General features: G+C 32.8%; 1 protein-coding gene and 1 long non-coding RNA gene across 2 annotated transcripts; one reads left to right on the top strand and one right to left on the bottom strand.

Moving 5' to 3' along the window:
• Nucleotides 1-129: 129 nt before the first annotated feature.
• Nucleotides 130-20,005, top strand: LOC123672124 (myophilin). Its single transcript, XM_045606114.1, has 4 exons — nucleotides 130-321; nucleotides 15,762-15,898; nucleotides 19,350-19,554; nucleotides 19,624-20,005. The coding sequence occupies exons 1-4, from the start codon at nucleotides 268-270 to the stop codon at nucleotides 19,792-19,794; spliced, it is 567 nt and encodes a 188-aa protein (XP_045462070.1). The 5' UTR covers nucleotides 130-267; the 3' UTR covers nucleotides 19,795-20,005.
• Nucleotides 16,224-17,997, bottom strand: LOC123672125. The gene is made up of 4 exons (XR_006746220.1): nucleotides 17,803-17,997; nucleotides 17,159-17,745; nucleotides 16,589-17,107; nucleotides 16,224-16,525 (listed from the first exon to the last, which is right to left on the bottom strand). It is a non-coding gene; the product is annotated as an uncharacterized LOC123672125 (long non-coding RNA).
• Nucleotides 20,006-20,056: the final 51 nt, after the last annotated feature.

The raw sequence follows: 20,056 nt of genomic DNA, 5'->3' as shown, positions 1-20,056 counted from the left end.
TGTTCGTTCGATGAACGAACACTAAAAAATTCCTGTGAAGGGTTGGGTCCAGTCGATTTGTCGACCAGTTTATACACCTGATATCGTCGGCGCATTCTCAGAGCCACCGCTGGTTCTCCATTTTATTCAAGAACGGAATCAAGACAATTCATCGTGGATCGTTGAGTTAGTTGCTAGTACTTACGTAGACGGGTGCACCAAGTGTACGGTCGTTTTCCATAGCCGGTTTCGTAGGTTTTGTGTGTATTAAGTTGAAATTGTTCGATAATGGCCAACAACAGAGCAACCAAAAGTGGATTTGCAGCCGAGGCTCAGAGGAAGGTAAGAATACCACCCTTTCCTCTCCTATAGCAACAGATGGGTGTTCAGGTGTTCGTACACCTTGTAAATATGATCTGAAAATCATCCGATTATATTGAAAACTTCAGAATTTTTTCGTCAATGAGAAGTACTGAATGGTATCGTAAAAAATTAAAATCATCGAGTCACAATCTTTAGAATGTGGTAGAAAATACCATTAAACCATTATTAATTCCAGTTGGTAACCGGTAACCACTCTGAAGGTGATACATAGTGAGCTAAGCGTTCCATGAAGAACTTGAAAGGAGAATCTTTGAGTTGGATGTTGTCATCTGTATTATATTGAATATTGTTAGTTGTTTCTGGAGAAAACTGCGGTTGTTTGATAAGATTTGTTGAGCTAGAGGTACCAAATTCGTTTTCGTTTGGTAAATTACATTCTACAAATCTGAATTTTTTTTAACTAATTGTGCATCATTAATATTGCGAAACTTAATTCAGATTCTTTCTCCAATATTTCATAACTGACAAAATGAACCTATATAAACAAAGATCTTAATATTCCTAGATTATTCCATGATAAGAGCTAATTGCATGAACTTCGGTACAATAATTAGTTTTTATACTGCCACATAGTTTTGGTTTAAAATAACCTCTTGAAATTTTAAAGCCTTAAAATCAAATTATAGATGATTATACATGCATGCATAATAGATACAAACATTTTGATCCAAGGCTCTAATCCTGTTTTCGAAATGGTTTGATAATTTCTACGATGATATCCATATAATTCTGAAGTATTCTCATAAAATCAGTACTTATTCTCAAATTGGTAGGTACCTAATATGATTGGATTTTCAATCAAATTAATTCACAGACAACGCTTAGACTCCGCGTAAGTATAGAGAAGACAGTTGTGGCTCATAATCGTAATCTCTGAAGAAATTCATTATGGAATATATACCTATTACTCCTTTGAAAGTATAAAAGTGTCCTTTATTATAATCTATTAAATTATTATATTTATCAACCTCGCACGTGTTTTCAATTTCGTGTACCTAATAGGTAGGTCATTTTATATATTTTTTATTTCGAACATATATTTTGTAAACTTTCAATTGAATTCTTATGCCTTATTCATGCAAATAGCTCTTGAGATTTCGGAGAAATTCTATGATTTTCGGACTATGTTTTTATTAGATTGTTGGATTCCAAAAACGAAAGAAATAGAAAACATAAAATTCCAAACATGCTAAAATGAAACTATCATGATGATTCTCCATGAGTGTGTCAATATCATTTAAGTAAAGAGGCATCAGTAAAACACACTTTTTTATTTTTAATATAAATATCGATTGTCACAGTTTATTATAAAAAATAAAAAAGTGTGTTTACTAATGCCTCTTTTCTATATCATGATAATATTTTCATCGCTAAATAGACCTAGCTCACGTTGTTTCGAAGTTATGGATTTCTCGAAGTTTTAATATGTGAACGATAATCATGATTTCGAAAACTACAGCGTAACATTTACAATTTTTTTTTGCTATATTCTATGGTATGAAAAATATGAGGAAATGTGAAATGTAAAATTGTTTTTGTTATTAAAATCAATTAAACATCAACGAATCCTCACATTGTTAGACATCATTGCTAATTCTGCTTTCTGGTTGTCCTATTGCAGCATAAGTAGTTGAAACTGAAAATTTCTGTGGAATTTAAACATTTTTGCTCGGAATGTTTCTGCAGATTTAATTACTGGAATTGGTCGAATTGAGTCATCATTAAATCAAATCTCGAGCCTGTTGTTAGGTTAGTTATTTCCAAGAAAATGACCTTGAAGTGTAGACAAACGCCAAAGTCGGATGTCTCCACTTCAGGAGTTCCTTCTTCTTATCCGTCTTCACGATATTCACTCATTAAAGATAGGGGTCAAGGCCCAAGGGCGATTGTCGGCTAAGCTAAACAAGTATTCCAGATACTTCGAAGATCTTTTGAAATCAGATAATTAATGAAAACTAACCCTGTCTACATTTTCGATAGGAATTTCGTAACGAATTTGGAATCCCCTGTTAATACAAATACATATGTACAGATTGTTTCTCGTCAAAATGGGCATATCCAGTGTCTGTTTCGAAAATTTTCTCATCTAATTTTCATTATACATCTCCAACGAATCAAAAGGCTTTGTCCACACTGACTTGATAGCTTCCTATGGTCGTTTAAATCTAGTGATTCATTTTAATATTATTTTTCCTACAATTGCTATGGAAAGTAGCGTATTCTTTACAGCTTACTCGATAACAAAACTATGTATTGCACATACTGTGGGAATAGTTATTTATAATACAAGTGCAGAAGGCATTGATATTCTTCCACGAGTTCAAAATTCAAAAACGAGCCACGAAGTGGCGAGTTTTGGAATGAACGAGTGGTAGAATGAGCCTTCTGTACGAGTATTATACATTATTTTCTCTAATTCATTGCATTTTCATTGAAATTAATGAAATATTTCCATAAATATATTTTAGTGATTTTTGCATTGAAAAATGTTGGTTGGCAGAACTGATTTCTTTAAGGCAAATTGATGAATTGACAGATAAAGCCGTGGCGGAAAGTTCGGAGTACCAACATAGAATAATAAAATATAACCATGAAAACTGTGCGTTTCTGATATATTCTCGCACGATTTTGTTCTACAAGATGTGGAAGAATGAACGGAATAACCACAGAATTAGAGAAATATTATTCTCCACGGCACTTTGCCCACACCTTGCTTGGTAGACCAATGAAATTGGGCTTTTTAGTCGTTTCTATGGAAACGCAATAAATCAGCACATACTGTCAACGAAGTACATTTTAATTTGAATGAAGTCCAGTACTTGAATTATTGAAATTTGTGCAGTTGTAGGAAAAGTATAGTGTGCAACATGTGGAGAAAGTCCTTTTCTCGCTCGTGTGTTTGCGGCACTCGCCTTTCAGGCTCGTGCCACAAACTTACACACTCGCGAGAAAAGTAGGACTTTCTCCACTTGTGTAATGAACTCATATCAGCATTGTTTTCAGTTATATTTCTCGTTTTGTGGTTGTCTTTACTGACTTTACAATCCTATCAAATTTCAACACGAGTCAATTGTCAATGTAGGTACTATAATTTGAATATAGTGAAAAGTTTGTGAAAATTCATAAAAAATGCCGGTGAAGAACTTTATTCCGACAAAAATTATAGTAATATTCCCAGCTTCTACTGCTCATTCAATCGTTCTGGCATCACAGCTTATTATTTTTGTCCCTCCTCGTCTGGGAAAATATTGACAGATCACGGAATGTCAGTTGGTGGTGATCCCTGCGGCATTTGAGATCCAAACCTAACCTGAAAATTTCAAGTTTTCTAGTTTCTTTCGTTCGAAAGTTATCGTGTATACGGTTTCACAGTATTCTTCAATAATTTTTTATGGATTTGAGTATGAGATAAGCTTGAAATTTCGCACGGAGCTTGGAATTGGTATTTCAAATACCCAAATTCTAAACACAGTCGGTTTTGGGGTCACTGAAACATCGGCTCTTTTTTCTTCTTCAATTTTTTATGGTTCTGGTTATGCAAAGAGGACGACATTATTCACTAAGCTCAAAATTATTATTCTACCTCCAAATGAAAACTTTCATCTCGATCGAAAATGCTGAACATACCCTAAAAATTTCAAATGCTTATGTTCTTCCGTTCTAAGGTTATCGTATAAACGGCCTTACAAAGCGACATAATTGACTTTAAGAAAGGATTCGTTATCATTTGAGACCATTCCTGGTTCAAAATTCTAAAATTTCAGTCATAGTGGCGGAATAATAGAGCGATCTGTTCTAGGAACGAGCGCTCAAAAAAGTACAATCATTTTGAACAATGATTCACTGTTAAAGTCCTAGATCTAATAGACTTGAAATAAAAAAAAATATGAATCCCAAAGAATTCAGAACGAATAGCCCTCGGAATAGCCCCAAGTTCAAACAACTAGCGTGATAGGTTCTCAGTATGGGAGTATTTTTTTATGTATATTTATATTATCATTATTAGTTTTGATGTAAATTTATATCTGCTCAATAGGTACCTATTATGAAATACAGGAAAATAAACCAATATGTGAAATTTGTTATTTTTGAAAGAAAGAGTTGTAAGATGCTCAATTATCTATGACTTAGTGAAATATAAATAAATTAATTGTATTTTTCCATAAACTTATTATTTAAGCTTTTTAGTTTCGTAAATTTTCAAAATTTCGCTGAAGATGCAACCTCTAATTCAAATGAGGAATGGAAATTACCATTTATCAACTAATTTTCAAATAGTGATTTACATTTCCTTGCTCTAGTTGAAACTATTCAATACTAACAATGTGATAAAATATGCCCACTTTCACCACGATATCAAGACCTTGAAATGAACGATTGAATTTGTGTTTTAAAACTTGAATCTCCAATAGAAGTTATAAGTAAAGTAATATAATGAGTATTATTATTATATTAGTATTATCTCTAATTTTCGAATTTTGAACGGAGAGGGAAAGTGCTAGAGACTTTAGTGTTTGATACTAGGTTCAGTGCTCGAATACGTAAATCGTTCTTGCAATGCAAAATCCGTTCGATCCTACTAATCAATCATTTTTGTTATTTTTGTAGGTTTACTCAAGAAAAAAAGAATTGAATGTTTTCAAGACATATTACTTGGACAATTATGGATATACACTGTGTCTGTAAAGTATGGAACAAATTCATTTCAAGCTTAACAAACCATTTTAAGAAATAATCCTGAAACAGGTCGATTTTTTATTTTAATTTACCGTATTTTAAAATAATAATCTAATATCCAGGGTGAATTACTTTCGAGTAATGACGTCACCGTCATTTTTTTAAATGGAACCCATTTTGTCTCAATTTTTCAATTATTCTAGCTGAGCTGATTCCAAAAATGTATCACAAGTTGATTCCAATTGGTACATGGTGGACAAAATTACAATAGTTTTGTGTGTGCTCATAAGGTAACGCGTAACATTCTTTATTAGTTAAATTAACAATATTATCAAAAATACTTATTGTTTAGCGGCAATTGGTTTGAATGTAACACCCTGTAGTTTGTTACATTTTTAGATTAATAAAAATGAGCTGTTTCCAAACGTTTGGTACTTGTGGTCTAGCAGACAGAATATGAAAGAAATTATTTCTTATCAATTTAAAAAAAAAACATAGTCGTCTAGTTTTTTGTGAAATGTCATTATTTGTTTAGTAATTTATTGGTGTTTAATGACAGTTTAGTGCTACATACAATATTTTTGGTATTCGTGAATGTTTTAATTATTGCTTAGATTTAATTTATTATTTTTGTTCACCCTGTACCAATTGGAATCAACATGTGATACATTTTTGGAATCAGCTCAGCTAGAATAATCAGAAAATTGAGACAAAAGGGGGGTATCTTATTTGAAAAAATTACGGTGACGTCATTACTCAAGAGTAATTCACCCTGTATATTAGATTATTTTTTAAAATAGGGTAAATTAAAATCAAAAATCGAAGTGTTTCAGGATTATTTCTTAAAATGGTCTGTTTAGCCAAGAATGAATTTGTTCGATACTTTACGGACACAGTGTATGTAGATCAACCAGAAGTTGAGTATCAGATTATAAAATGAAGGTTCTTGTGAAATTTTGTGAAAAAATAACATTAATATAAGACCACGCAAAAGTGTTTTTATTTTTCTCTATAGTTTACATAATCCAAAATGTGAACTGTGAAAATTTCAGTGTTAGTGATAATTTTTTTCTCAAACGCTCTCGAAGGTCAATCATTAGAAATAATGAACCAATATCGAAAATAATAAATAAAAATCGGATTCATAAATCAACAAACTAAGAGTTCCGAACAACCTTTAAGTCGATTAAGGAAAAATTGTCACGTTCTATCTGCATACTTTCTGTTCAACCTCGTTTCCAACGTACGATTATCAAATATACATATTTATATTTTCCTTTGATTCCTGAGCAAATGATCCTAACGTTTCACCATACGTGACTGTTATGACGGAGATGTGTGTGTGTATTTAATTTTTCAGTCGCTTGCAGTTGAAGGCCATTTACAAATCGATAAAACACAGGAACACAGGCATTCCTAATTTAAGACAGTAGGCCAAATGCAGGCAATTGTGCCTATTTAAAAGAGGAGGAATGATTCCATTAATATTAATTCGAACGACTCATTCATTAGCATCTGGAGAGGTACAGATCAATTTCAGATGATGTTGGAAGTAGCATTAACTAGAAAATAGATGCAATTAGAAATGCCATATGGCCAAATACTTGGAATTATATGCCTATAATTCCAAGTATGCTTATGCACAAATAAGTTTCGTAAAATTATTTCAAATGTAATAACAACGTTTTGATAATTGAATGAAAAGGCTGTGCCACACTGACTTGACAGCTTCCTTCTTCTTCTTAAGGTGCCATCTCCTTACGGATGTTGGCAATCATCATGGTCCTACGATCGTTTAAATCTAGTGGTTTATTTTGATACTATTTTATGGTTTTGATGATTTGATCAGCTTGAAATTTTGCACGTAGCTGATTGTGGACAAATAAGATTCATAAATTATTTCAAATTTAATAACAACGTTTTGATAGTTGAATCAAAAGGCTGTGCCACACTGACTTGACAGCTTCCTTCTTCTTCTTAAGGTGCCATCTCCTTACGGATGTTGGCAATCATCATGGTCCTATGATCGTTTAAATCTAGTGGTTCATTTTAATATTATTTTATGGTTTTGATGATGTTATCAGCTTGAAATTTTGCACGGAGCTTGAAATCGTTATTTCACATCGACTGCCAGAATCTCATATCCGAACGACTCATTCATTAGCATCTGGAGAGGTACAGATCAATTTAAGATGATGTTGGAAGTAGCATTAACTAGAAAATAGATGCAATTAGGAATGCCTTCTGGACAAATACTTATGGAACCATAGACATAAATGATTGTGGACAAATAATTTTCGTAAAATTATTTCAAATGTAATAACAACGTTTTGATAATTGAATGAAAAGGCTGTGCCACACTGACTATACAGCTTCCTTCTTCTTCTTCTTGAGTGCCATCTCCTTATACGGATGGTAGCAATCATCAGGGTCCTATGATCGTTTAAATCTAGTGGTTCATTTCAATATTATTTTATGATTTTGATGTTGTGATCAGCTTGAAATTTTGCGCGGAGCTTGAAATCGTTATTTCATATCAACAGCCAGAATCTCATATCCGAACGACTCAGAGCACGTTCACATGACAAGCGGTCTACGCGCGTTTGAATGAGCGGTGGATAATTGGATACCGTTCACATGGAACGCGGTTGCCAAGCGGTGACCGCTCGTATTCCGTTTGAATTCTACATTTCGGTTTGAATCTGGATTCAGTATCAGATTTAGGTGAGAATTAAACTTTTTTAAGTTTTGATAGGTAATTATAGATCGAATAGTTTCTATTATTCATCAATTAAAACTGATCCTACTTAACTAGAGTCGTAGATATTATAGCGCGTGTTGCAGAATTGAAGTGGTAATGGCAGGACACGTGGCTCGACAGGAAAAAAAAATGTAAATTAAATTCAACACAAACAGCAGCTAGAATACAGTTGTTTAAAGTTTTTCAATAGACTGCCTAATGAAATCAAAGAAATAAATAATTATAAACCATTCAAGAATATAATATTTAATTTATTGTTGAATAATTATAATGAGAACCATATACTTAGTATAGTAGATTTCTGCTGTTAAGTGGTAGGTGAATGTTATTTTGATACTATTTCTCTTCATTTGTATTTGTTCTACGTGTATCTCATGATTTCTAAATAAAGAGCTATTATCATTTTTATGTGGTCACATAATAAATATTTTTTCTTCATTAGCATCTCCTTCAAAGGATATGATGACGAGTTCTTCCCAAGCCCGTTTCCTTGAGTTTTTATCTGAATATACACTACTTGTCATGTCGCATATTACAGGAAAATTCTCAATTTCATCTATGAATAATTTAGGAGCGTCCGGTTCCATTTTGAAATATTTCTGACCGAACGGATCGAAGAAAAATACGTAAATACGTCTCTGGCATCTATCAGCTCGTGCAAGCGCGGTCATCTGAACGGTTACATTAGAAACCTATAATCTCAAACCGCGAGCCAACGCGCGGTTACTACGGGCAAGCTCTAGAACCGCGCTCTACGCGCGGTCCATAAAAACGCGCGGAGGCATGTGTACGCTTCGAAGAAAATTCATGTACTTGTAAACGCGCGGTTTCAAACCGCGCGTAAACCGCTCGTCATGTGAACGGGCTCTCATTCTTTAGCATCTGGAGAGGAACTGATCAATTTCAGATGATGTTGGAAGTAGCATTAACTAGAAAATAAATGCAATTAGGAATGCCTTCTGGACAAATACTTATAGAATCATAGACATAAATGGTTGTGGACAAATACTTATGGAATCATAGACATAAATGATTGTGGACAAATAAGTTTTCTAAAATTATTTCAAATGTAACAACGTTTGATAGTTGAATCTAAAGACTGTGTCACACTGACTTGACACCTTCCTTCTTCTTCTTAAGGTGCCATCTCCTTACGGATGTAAGCAATCATCATGGGCCCTATGATCGTTTAAATCTAGTGGTTCATTTCAATATTATTTTATGTAAGGTTTTCATGATGTGATCAGCTTGAAAGTATGCACGGAGCTTGAAATCGTTATTTCATATCAACAGCCAGAATCTCATATCCGAACGACTCATTCATTAGCATCTTGAGAGGTACAGATCATTTTCAGATGATGTTGGAAGTAGCATTAACTAGAAAATAGATGCAATTAGGAATGCCTTCTGGACAAATACTTATGGAACCATAGACATAAATGATTGTGGACAAATAATTTTCGTAAAAGTATTTCAAATGTAATAACAACGTTTTGATAATTGAATGAAAAGGCTGTGCCACACCGACTTGACAGCTTCCTTCTTCTTCTTCTTCTTGAGTGCCATCTCCTTATACGGATGGTAGCAATCATCATGGTCCTATGATCGTTTAAATCTAGTGGTTTTTTTTAATACTATTTTATGGTTTTGATGATGTGATTTTGCATGGAGCTTGAAATTGTTATTTTATATCAACAGCCAGAATCTTATATCCGAACTCATCCATTAGCATCTGGAGAGGTACAGATCAATTTTAAATGATGTTGGAAGTAGCATGAACAGTGACAAAATTACTGTCAATGATCCGTATCCATAGAAGTTGATGGTATTATATTATGTAAATTAATACACCATAAAATATCTACTTCATATTGACCATAAATGTATTTTTTTTATTTGTTGTTCAATGAACCATATTCAATGTCTTCTGATAGTGTTTGACTTATCAGACTGTAAACAATTAGAAGGAACCCCGTATGCCTGAATGAATTCTCATGAATTGAAATATTTAGTAAACACCTCACATTCATTTCAAACATTTTTTTAACAGTGAATGAATCAAAAATTATGTATTTTTCCTGTTGTGTCTTCAGTTTACAATTTGCGTCAGCACTAAATACCATCAATAATTACGAAATTAATTGGGTTAATATTCTTAGGATGACTCACTCATTAGATATGAATGGCAGAAAGTAGGTATCAATTCAGATTATCAGTTTCTCATATCTCATAGACTCTTTCAGAACTTGTTGCATAAAACTGTCGCCTTATAATAAAAATATGTTTTTTAGAGCCCTTGTTTCCTGTACAGATAATTTCCTCACAATTTCTGTATTTACAATGTAGATATAAATAATATGTAGTTTCAAGATTCTTGCAAGATTTCATGCTGTTAACTTGAACAGAATCAGACAAAATTAAAAAAAATTGTTTGAGACATTTCTGGCGAGACCAACTTGAGATTAGGCATGTTTTCCTTTTCTTTAATTTTCTTTAAGTTGATTGGACAATATCAAATATCCACCATATAGGTATCTATGAAAACCACAGAGGAATTTGATGTGCCATAGAAAGGGAAATTAACCAATTTAGCCAATCTCCTCCGAATTCGAAAAGCTATAAAATTGTACCTAAGGTACTATTTTATTAAAGTCGCCATTCAAGTCTTAAATTTTATCAAAAGTTGGTAAGTGGACACACCTGTATTTCTAGACATCTTAGACTTTCTTAGAGCAAGCAGAGATAGGGTTTCCTCTTGGTGCAACTATATATGGTTTATTCGGTTTGTTAGTTTGGCAGGTTCCATAAAGTTTTAGAGAAGTATGTATGTAAATTTATTATATTCATATATTAATCGATTGAAACAAATTCAAATTACATCGCTCACCGCTCTGTGTCCTCGATAACATATGAAGAGGAATAGGAATGTCCTAGAGATTTCAACGATATTCAATTTTGCATATACATATAATGTCATCAATCATCCGAGAAATCGAATGACTCAGTGAATAATGTAGAGAGCTGTTAGGTATTCGTTCATGTTATAATTCGTCACTTATTTAAATATATGATGTCATAAATACTCGAGTCAATGAGGTTGGAAAGATAGCAAAGTTATCTGGAAAATTTATTGACAATTTAACAATTTTATCTCGAAAGTGTAATGAAATCTGCCGTTTCCTGTATTCCTTCTCAATAAATTATGTCTGGAATAGAGTAACTGATCCACATAAATTTGAATTGTAACAATAAACAATTGGTGACTAGAACAAGAAGCGCCCATTGCATAGGTATATACAAAAAATATACCAAAAAATTCGACATAGGAAACCAAAATTTCAGAAATTTCCTGTATTTCAGGTATTTTAAAATTATAATTCAAAATTAAATGGCGATTATTCTATTTCCAATTCTCATGGATACATCTCATTAAAAGTGGAAATAGAATAACCGTCATTTATTAATGGATTTCAATCAGATGAAGACCGAGACAATCAAATATATCAAACTATAAGCGGTAATGTACCTACTCAAATGAAGTGTAATGAACATTATAGATAGAGGAAGTATACGCAATTTTTACATGTCCCAAACATGGTTAGATTACGTTGTCGGCTTGTGATATATTTTCACAATTATTATATTGTTAAGAATGTATATTATATTGAATAAAATATATTTCTTTGAGAGATTCCCGATTAAATATGCAAATTTGGATATTTGGAATCCGATATTTTCCTAATTATCAAATTTATGATAAGCAGAATATCTATTATTTTCTGTACCTGCTGAAATCCAAGGTTTGGCAACGTTTGCTCTCCTAGTGTCATCGGTTGTTTCACGTCGCGTCGTTTGGCGCGCTTGAAATTTGTTTTCTATATTTCTGATATATTTAGGTATTTATTTCAATATATTTCGAGTTAATATGAAACGTTGATTCACTATGGGACATAAGAAGTGCGTTCTTTGTGGAGAAACTCGCGAATTGGGTGAAATATCGTATCACTGATATGTTTTCATTACCGCGTGCTTCATGTCAAATTTGATAGTTCATGTTGGGGACAAAATTTGCTTACTGAAAATGACATATGCTCCCTCTATTTATGTTTATTATTCTGAGCGTTAATACAGTTGAGATGTCTAAAATAAAATAAAATTATACATCTTACACGCAGTCTTTGAACTTTGCAGTGTTATAGAGATGTCATAGTTTTGCAAACATTTTATAAGGGATAAAAATGTCGAAAAAAATTGTCATTTAAATTTTTGTATCTCACGAAACAATTACTACCATTTTAAATAATTTTTGAACATGAAACGAGATGACGCCAAACATCGATGAAAATTCGACCCCACATTTATTAAACGCATTTTAACTAGCGATGAAGAATGAATTCAGTTTGATACGTAAACCATTCATCAAGCCTGAATTCATCCTCTATCTCTGCTAGAATCTTCTTTAGCTCTGGCAGTAGATACCTTCCTTGTTCTTCCAGATATTATATCACTTTTCACACAATATTCGAGCAATTCTTTCAAGCATACGATGAGGAGATAGCAAGCAATTTGGAATTAACTCTATCTAAATGACGTCATGAATTGTTTAGAGCCTATTGTTTATGTCTAAATGAAGGAATAACTTGTGCAGGGCCGCCGCCAGACATTTTTGCGCCCCGGCAAAATAAAATTTGCTTTGCCTTATTTATCTGAATTTTCTTTGGAGGAGCCTCTGTATTCCCCTCAGGCATCTTTTCAATTTCACATGAAATCGTATTTTTTAACTCTAAATCACCTTGTCAAATTTATCAAAGGTAGTTTTGTCGATTTCATTAAAAAAACGAACTGAATACGCTCTATTAGTGTGACGTCACACACCGCCATTTTTGGTTCTTCTGTCAGTGTTCGGAATCCAAACAAATAAATTGTCATTGAAATTAGTACGGTGTCGTTGAAGGAATTAGCTTATTTTCATAAATAAGAATATTTGACGAACGATTTCAGTATTAATTGATAGACAGAAGGAACGAGGTTAATACCAGTAAGTTTGAATCTTGTATCATTCCCCAGATTTTGTAAAAAGCCGTGTTTATTAGTTGAACTTCAAATTCGAACTTACTGGCATTAATTTCGTTCCTTCTGTCCATCAATTAATAGTAAAATCGTTCCTTAAATAATCTTATTTATCAAAATAAGCCAATTTCTTGAACGACAACGTACTAATTTGAATGACAATTTGTTTGTTTGGATTCCGAACACTGACAGGAGAACCAAAAATGGCGGTGTGTGACGTCACACTACATACATAGAGCGTATTGTTAAAGTACGACGCTCTATAAGTCTATAGTGAAAAGACCTCGTAGTTCTTAAAGGTGTATTTTAGTACCTATTTGTATTTTCATAACTATAGTTGAGAGCACCTATTCGATTTTAAAAAATGGCTCCCGATAATTTTATTATTTCACTTCAAAGAGTGGAATATTCACTAAGTAAACATTTTTGTCTTAAAAATTTATTTCTTGTTTTATTAACTGATTGCACCCATAAAATTTGGCACCCCGGCAAAAGGTTCGGTTTGCCGGTCCTGACAGTGGCCCTGCACCTGTGTAGCGCAGTTATAGTAGACACTAAAGAATGAAATATACACATAGAGCTTTTTCGAAGGACACATATGAGATCACCGTTGTGAATAAAAATTGTGACGTAACAGAGTGTATTCAATGAAGTTCATCATCTCCATAAATGGGACATATTGGTGTGAATGTAGGTCAGCCAGAGGATCACGCATTACTTGAACATTCCAAAACATACACACCAACAGCAATTTCCTTCCGTTACTAGGTGGGACCTCGTTTGTTAGAAGCATTCGTTTAATGTTTACGCCGTGACAACAAGTCTTTCAAAGCTTTTAACTTCAACACCTGCCTTGACTCATCATATGTCATCGTCTTTCGTTGCTGTTAAAACGAATTGAGTTGTTGTCTGTTCTTCCGGAATTTCAATATTTTCTCTTTTGTAATCAGTATCTATTAAACCTTCACTATATGTAATATTTCGACGAACCTCAAACTGAATTGAATAAAGGTTCATTTGTACAAGTACAAGATGGGCCAATTTGGACGATTTATGCGCCATCTGAAACTCTAGTGATCTCCCAAAATCAAGTAGGCATAAATCTGAAAAATCTCTCGTTTTGTTATCAATCAATCACATTGCTGGACATGAACTTTTTAGCCATTTATTTCCTTAAACAATTGAAATCGGACATATGTACCCATAATTTTTTTTTTTTTTTTAATTACACGATCTTTTATATGGCAAAAATTGTCGGTGTGCTAATAAGTCAATGAAAAATATCAATTTATGGTTTTCGAAATCATCGGTCCAATGTTTATCATTGGAGACAGGAAATTCAAAAGTTTGTTTGAAGTCGCACTTCTAGATTCGACTTAAAATAGAGAATACCACCACTTGACTGCTCAGTCCTAAACCAAATTTGCATAATTTCCTTAAACAATAATCTAGATTGTAGAATGACGATATTCTTATTTGAAAAAAAATGTTGGTACCTTTTCATTTTTCACAAAAGGTTTGATGATATGTTCAATGCACAAAGCACTGATATATTTTGAAAATATTTGTAAAAAAAATCTACAAAAGAGGTAAAAATAATCGACCATCGTACAAGGCTGTCCTTAACTTATATGCTTCGTAAAGACAAAGAAGATGAAGTGAATATACAACTTCGTACACCACAAAAAGTTTGGTCATCGCCTAATGTTTGACTGATACGGGGAAAGCCACGTGGTGTTAATCCCTCTTAAGTACGAAATATTATTTTCGAAATAAGCAGAAATAACTTGATGGATATTTTAGCTTCAACCAATACCAATCACACTGGATTCATTACACAAGTTGCAGGCCTAGATGGCGGTCTAGCCGACCCCAACTTCACCTTATCGCATACGTTTGAAGTGGAGGTTCAATTTTGGGGTCTGGCACTAGCATATGGTCAGCGGCGAAACCCAAAGCTTTTGCCATGAACATAATCACTATGAGTCACAACTATGACATAATCGCTTGCGAAAATTCAAACCCAATACAAAATCATCGAAGAACCGGTTGTATCCAATAAGGTTATCGTTTAGTTTTTATTGGTTGACCATAAATGGAGTCTATCTTTCGTCTTGGATCTCATTTCTTAATTCCATCATCATTAGTCACGTTTCTTATTCCTCATCGCGTATTCTAGTAGGTCCATTATTGTTGAAGTGACCGACGTCACTGATTGTTGTTCTTATTGTTTGGTCTTTAGCAACCAGATGAATTGGCTGACCACTTCATGAGTTTTTGTGGATTTGTTTGATGATACTTATCTACGCGGAACTGACTGACCTCTTCCTGATTGAGCTATCAGGAAATGTCGAAATGTTTAAGCTTGAAATTTGAAATACTTGTTCAACATTTACTTTTCTTTTCACTTGCATCATTAACTGAACGGAAAATAAAGAACACTCCAAATCTATTAAAAGGATTAAATATTTCAAGTCATAATGGAAAAACATAAAAACTATCATACAATATACATTTTCGATTTCATTATTTTACTGTTCACAAAATTATCGGGAATGAAAAATTAAACAAAGAGAATTGACTCCCACACTCCTATAGAGTATATTGTTGTGCTAACTTGGCAATAAAAAATTGACAATCCGTTTAAGCATGATGATGATCCACTCTCCGGTATGAAATCAAGTTGAAGAAGTTATTCCTTTTGGATATAACACTTCGAATGTCAATGAGTATTTTTATCCCATATAGATACCTGAAACAATATATGAACTTTTTCGTATTTTAGGATATTTTAATTTCTGATTGCATCATTTGGAATTCTTTTCATTCAATATAATTGATATGGAAATGTTTAATATGCCACAATTAAATAATTTTGTTCATTTTACAGGTCAACGCTAAATACAGCGAAGAATTGGCGCACGAAAGTTTAGAATGGATTTCGATGGTGGCAGAAAATCCAATCAACACTGCAGGTGACATGGACAACTTTTATGAAGTCCTCAAGGATGGACAAATACTTTGCAAGTGAGTTGATCTGTATTAGCGATTCAAGTTCATCTCCAAGCCACCTATCGGAAGAAACTGTAATATCGGCTTAAGGTACGGTAGGAGTGAAAGCTTTGACGGCGTGCATTTCTGCATTTTAAATTTTTATATTTTAGTGTTCGAGGAGTTATAAGAGTTGTGTTCTAGAGTTTCATCATTTATCTAATATTTATTTCAACATTATGGATAGTGATTACTGCCCTAAAATAACGAAATCAAAGGTGTTTTGTTGTGTTTATGGATGCAACAGTAGAGCAAACAGAGAACCCGTTTCATTTAATAAGTGGAAATAGAATAACTGGAATTTTATTTCAAAAAATATATTAATTTTTCAATTATTCATTACAAATATGGTGTAACATTTTCTCAATATAGTTTTTTTTCAAAGAAGTTAACATATTATATGTGTATTCTTCATCAAAGGGCACCTTAATTTCAATGAATGAATTATTGCTTGAAAAATAAATAATAAAGTGGCAAATGTCTAAATTCAGGATTGCAATTCCCACCTGCACCTGTGCAAAGTATTTATGTTTTTTTTCAGTTCATAATTATAATTCTCTTTTATAATATATTTACAATTCCCCAAGTCAGAGGCTTGCTTTGCTGAAATATAAAGATATTTTTTTTTTAATATTATTTTCAAGATGTTGATGAAGAATTTGTTACCTTTGAATGGACACTTCATTTCTAAAAGACCATAGGGCTTGCCATTCTTTAACAAAATTCCGTCAGCAGAATATGCCAGCCATGGTTCACTTCTACATATCACAAGACCTATTTTTTGTATAGAAAACCCTGAAACCTTTTCGGGCCATTGGCTCGCATTTAATGCTATGTTTTGTATAGATATTCGAAAAATGCTTGGGAAAAAAATATTCACTACATTTCTCTTCCCAATCATTTTTCGAAAAAGTATATAAGTCGTAGCATCGTGAGCCAGTAACTCTATACTTCCTTTCTTCTTCCCATTGACCTCTATCTTGCATTGTCGATACACATATATCAATACTGTCAAACATAGTTAACTTATTGTATTTTCTGATACATTGAGTGCATCTAAAATTAATTTCAGACCCAAAATTGTAAAAATTCTGCATGAAAATGGAATTTTCTGCATTTCTGATAATGGTTCCATATATTTTCATGCAAGATCCTTCCACATTCGGAACCTTACATAACCTAGTCCTGAAAATCACTCATTACAGTATTACATACGACATGAAAGTTATTACCTACTTATGAATTGCAATGCTCGATGAAGGCAATCTGGCAATTAAAATATTTCTAATATCTTCTCTTCTTCATCTTGAGATGTTATCAAGGGTCTTTTTGGGACTTTGTCCTTAAGGCAGGGTATTTTTAGAAGAGGTAATGCTTTATATTTATTTCCAGTCTCTTTTTTTTTTGTTTTTCCACCAGCATTTGATATCAGTGCTTGAAATATTTTCCAATTTGAGGAGGTCAGTTCTGAAATGATAAAAACCAAAGGAAAAGCAAAAAACCAACAATTATATTGTGTCTATATTATTGTTCAATTGGAAGTCCTGATTCAGACATAAAATAAATAAAAATTATACAACCTGGTAAAATGTAAGAGTAGAGCTGATATATGTTTACATCTGCCTCCTAATCCAGCCTTACAAGAACAGCTGAAAGCTGATATTGTTGCAGTTTCTTTAGTTGTTATTATTTTTCCTCTGATTTCATGAGGATCTGCTGAAAGGGCTGAAGTCTGCAAGCATAAGCCGAACAATTCTAAGCATAATACTAATACTTTTACCTATATTCCCACACATAATTACATGCATTCAAGACCGCTTCTCCTAAAATGTTTGTTTTTTAGATAATGGACGATTATTCTTAAATTAGAATGAATTCACCTTCTATCACATTCCTATTATTTGGAGTTGCTTTCAAATACCGGAAATATTCAGTTAAACTGAGGAATACACTATTTTCTTTGTCCATCATATTTCTTTCTTCACAAATAACACTCAAAATATTTTTGTTTACAATATCTTACCTTTAGCTGAAAAAGCATGCTGAAGAGGGCGCTGCCTACCCTTGAATCGGGAATTGTTCACAAAGTTTAGGTCAATGATTTTCTGAATTTCAACATATAGATGGGGTAGTCAGTCAAAAATTCTTCTTGATTTAGAGAGATAGTTTTTTCAAGGCAAATAGACTTTCGACAGATTTATGACAAGTTAAAGCAAATAAGTCATAAGTAAGATGTCTAAAAACATCTTTTTTAGACATCTTAGTTATAAGCACAGCCTATTGAACTAGGTACACTGATTTGAAGTTGTCTTGAGTCTTGACCAATCAGACGCGTCGGATATCCCATTATGAGCTGTTCTGTGAAGGCTGATACTGCTTTATTTATAAGGTGTTTCAACTTTTAACCGATATTTCTGGCAGCTTTTGTATTTGCAACGAATCATAAGAGTTCTTTACAATTTGAAGAAATTCCCAAGACTATTGTTTACCAACATATCACTGAACAGTTATTGATGGTTGACTGTTGACAACAAGAACCCTTAAATTGCAGTTGCAAAATATGTTGTAAATTCTATCGGAATGTGTCGTCAGTTTATCGAGGAATTGATTGAAAATATAGACTTTCAGTGTCCATAATTCTTATATATTGGTTTTTCGAGTTAGAAATGTGAGCATCGGTATATAGTAACCGCAAAATTTAAAACAAAAAAAATTTTTGATCTTCCAATACCGAAATTCTTACAAACATTAGTTTCACAATTTTGTAACTGATTACTGAATTTCAATTCGACTTAGGACAATCATTTTTGCCCATTAACTTATCTGATGGATAATAAGGTTGATTTTTGACCTCGAATTCCTCATCAAAGAATCAAACCCAGTCACTTAAGATTGAGACTACATTCAAAATTCGAAAATTACAGACATTTGAGCCCTGGAACAAGCACGCATAAATTATATTGTCAGTAAATCGAACTCTCTTCCCATCAATTGTTACACAATGGAATATATTTACAACATACTCTTGGTGAGGAATTTAGGGTAATAATTCTAGTAATGGTTATCTCATAGTAGCGACCTTTCACACTATCGCCTCAATGAATAAATTAGGATATCGAATTTTCAGTTACCTTTTTGGTACATAATTGCAATAAAATTATATTGCTTTATTATTATTACTCAATATTGAATTTGGATCATCCAATCCTTCATACAATCATATGGTTTGTTGCATTTGAACACATATTTTGCCATATATAAATTCATAATTTTGCTAGACGTTAAACTCGTGTTTTCAAATAAGACACCTTTTTTAGCAGCTTGCTAACTATTATGATTAATTCCTGTGGATTTCATATAAACTGCACTATTTTTATGCATCATTTACAAGAAAATGAATTCTATTCTTATTTTTTATTTTGTTTAGTCTCATCAACAGCATCAAACCTGGTACAATCAAGAGGATAAATAAAAGTGCCATGGCCTTTAAATGTATGGAAAACATAAATGCATTTTTGGACGCAGCAAGAGAATTAGGAGTACCTGCTCAAGAAACATTCCAAACAGTTGATCTTTGGGAGAGACAAAATCTTAATTCTGTTGTAATATGTTTGCAATCATTGGGAAGGAAGGTCAGTAAATTTGTCATTTCTTGTGAGATTTTTCTAGAAACTATTTTTTGATAAATTTTTCCTTTACAGGCCGGAAATTATGGTAAACCTAGTATTGGACCAAAAGAAGCAGAAAAACAAGAGAGACAATGGTCAGAAGAAAAGCTTAAGGCTGGTCAAACAATTATCGGTCTACAAATGGGAAGCAACAAAGGTGCCAATCAATCTGGGATCAATTTTGGAAACACCAGGCATATGTGAAAATTTCAGTTTAAGCTATAGGTCAAAATGAAGATTTTTGAAAATTCTTCTTGAAATCTTTCCAGTTCCAAATTCTTCCAGGATATATCGTTGAACTTAGGTTTAGAAATTGCATGTCATTCCAATGTTGAGTTTAAGTGACGAATTTTAAAAAATTAGAAGGATGTTATTTTTGTAATATTATATTCATAATATAGGAATATTCGAAGAATATATTTTTTAAATTTCGAATGTAGGAATAAACTCTTCCTCGATATAAATA

Source organism: Harmonia axyridis, chromosome 2, assembly GCF_914767665.1.
Source record: "Harmonia axyridis chromosome 2, icHarAxyr1.1, whole genome shotgun sequence".
Lineage (NCBI taxonomy): Eukaryota > Metazoa > Arthropoda > Insecta > Coleoptera > Coccinellidae > Harmonia > Harmonia axyridis.
The sequence above is the reverse complement of the archived record's forward strand: the minus strand, read 5'-3'. Positions and strand labels throughout refer to the sequence as shown.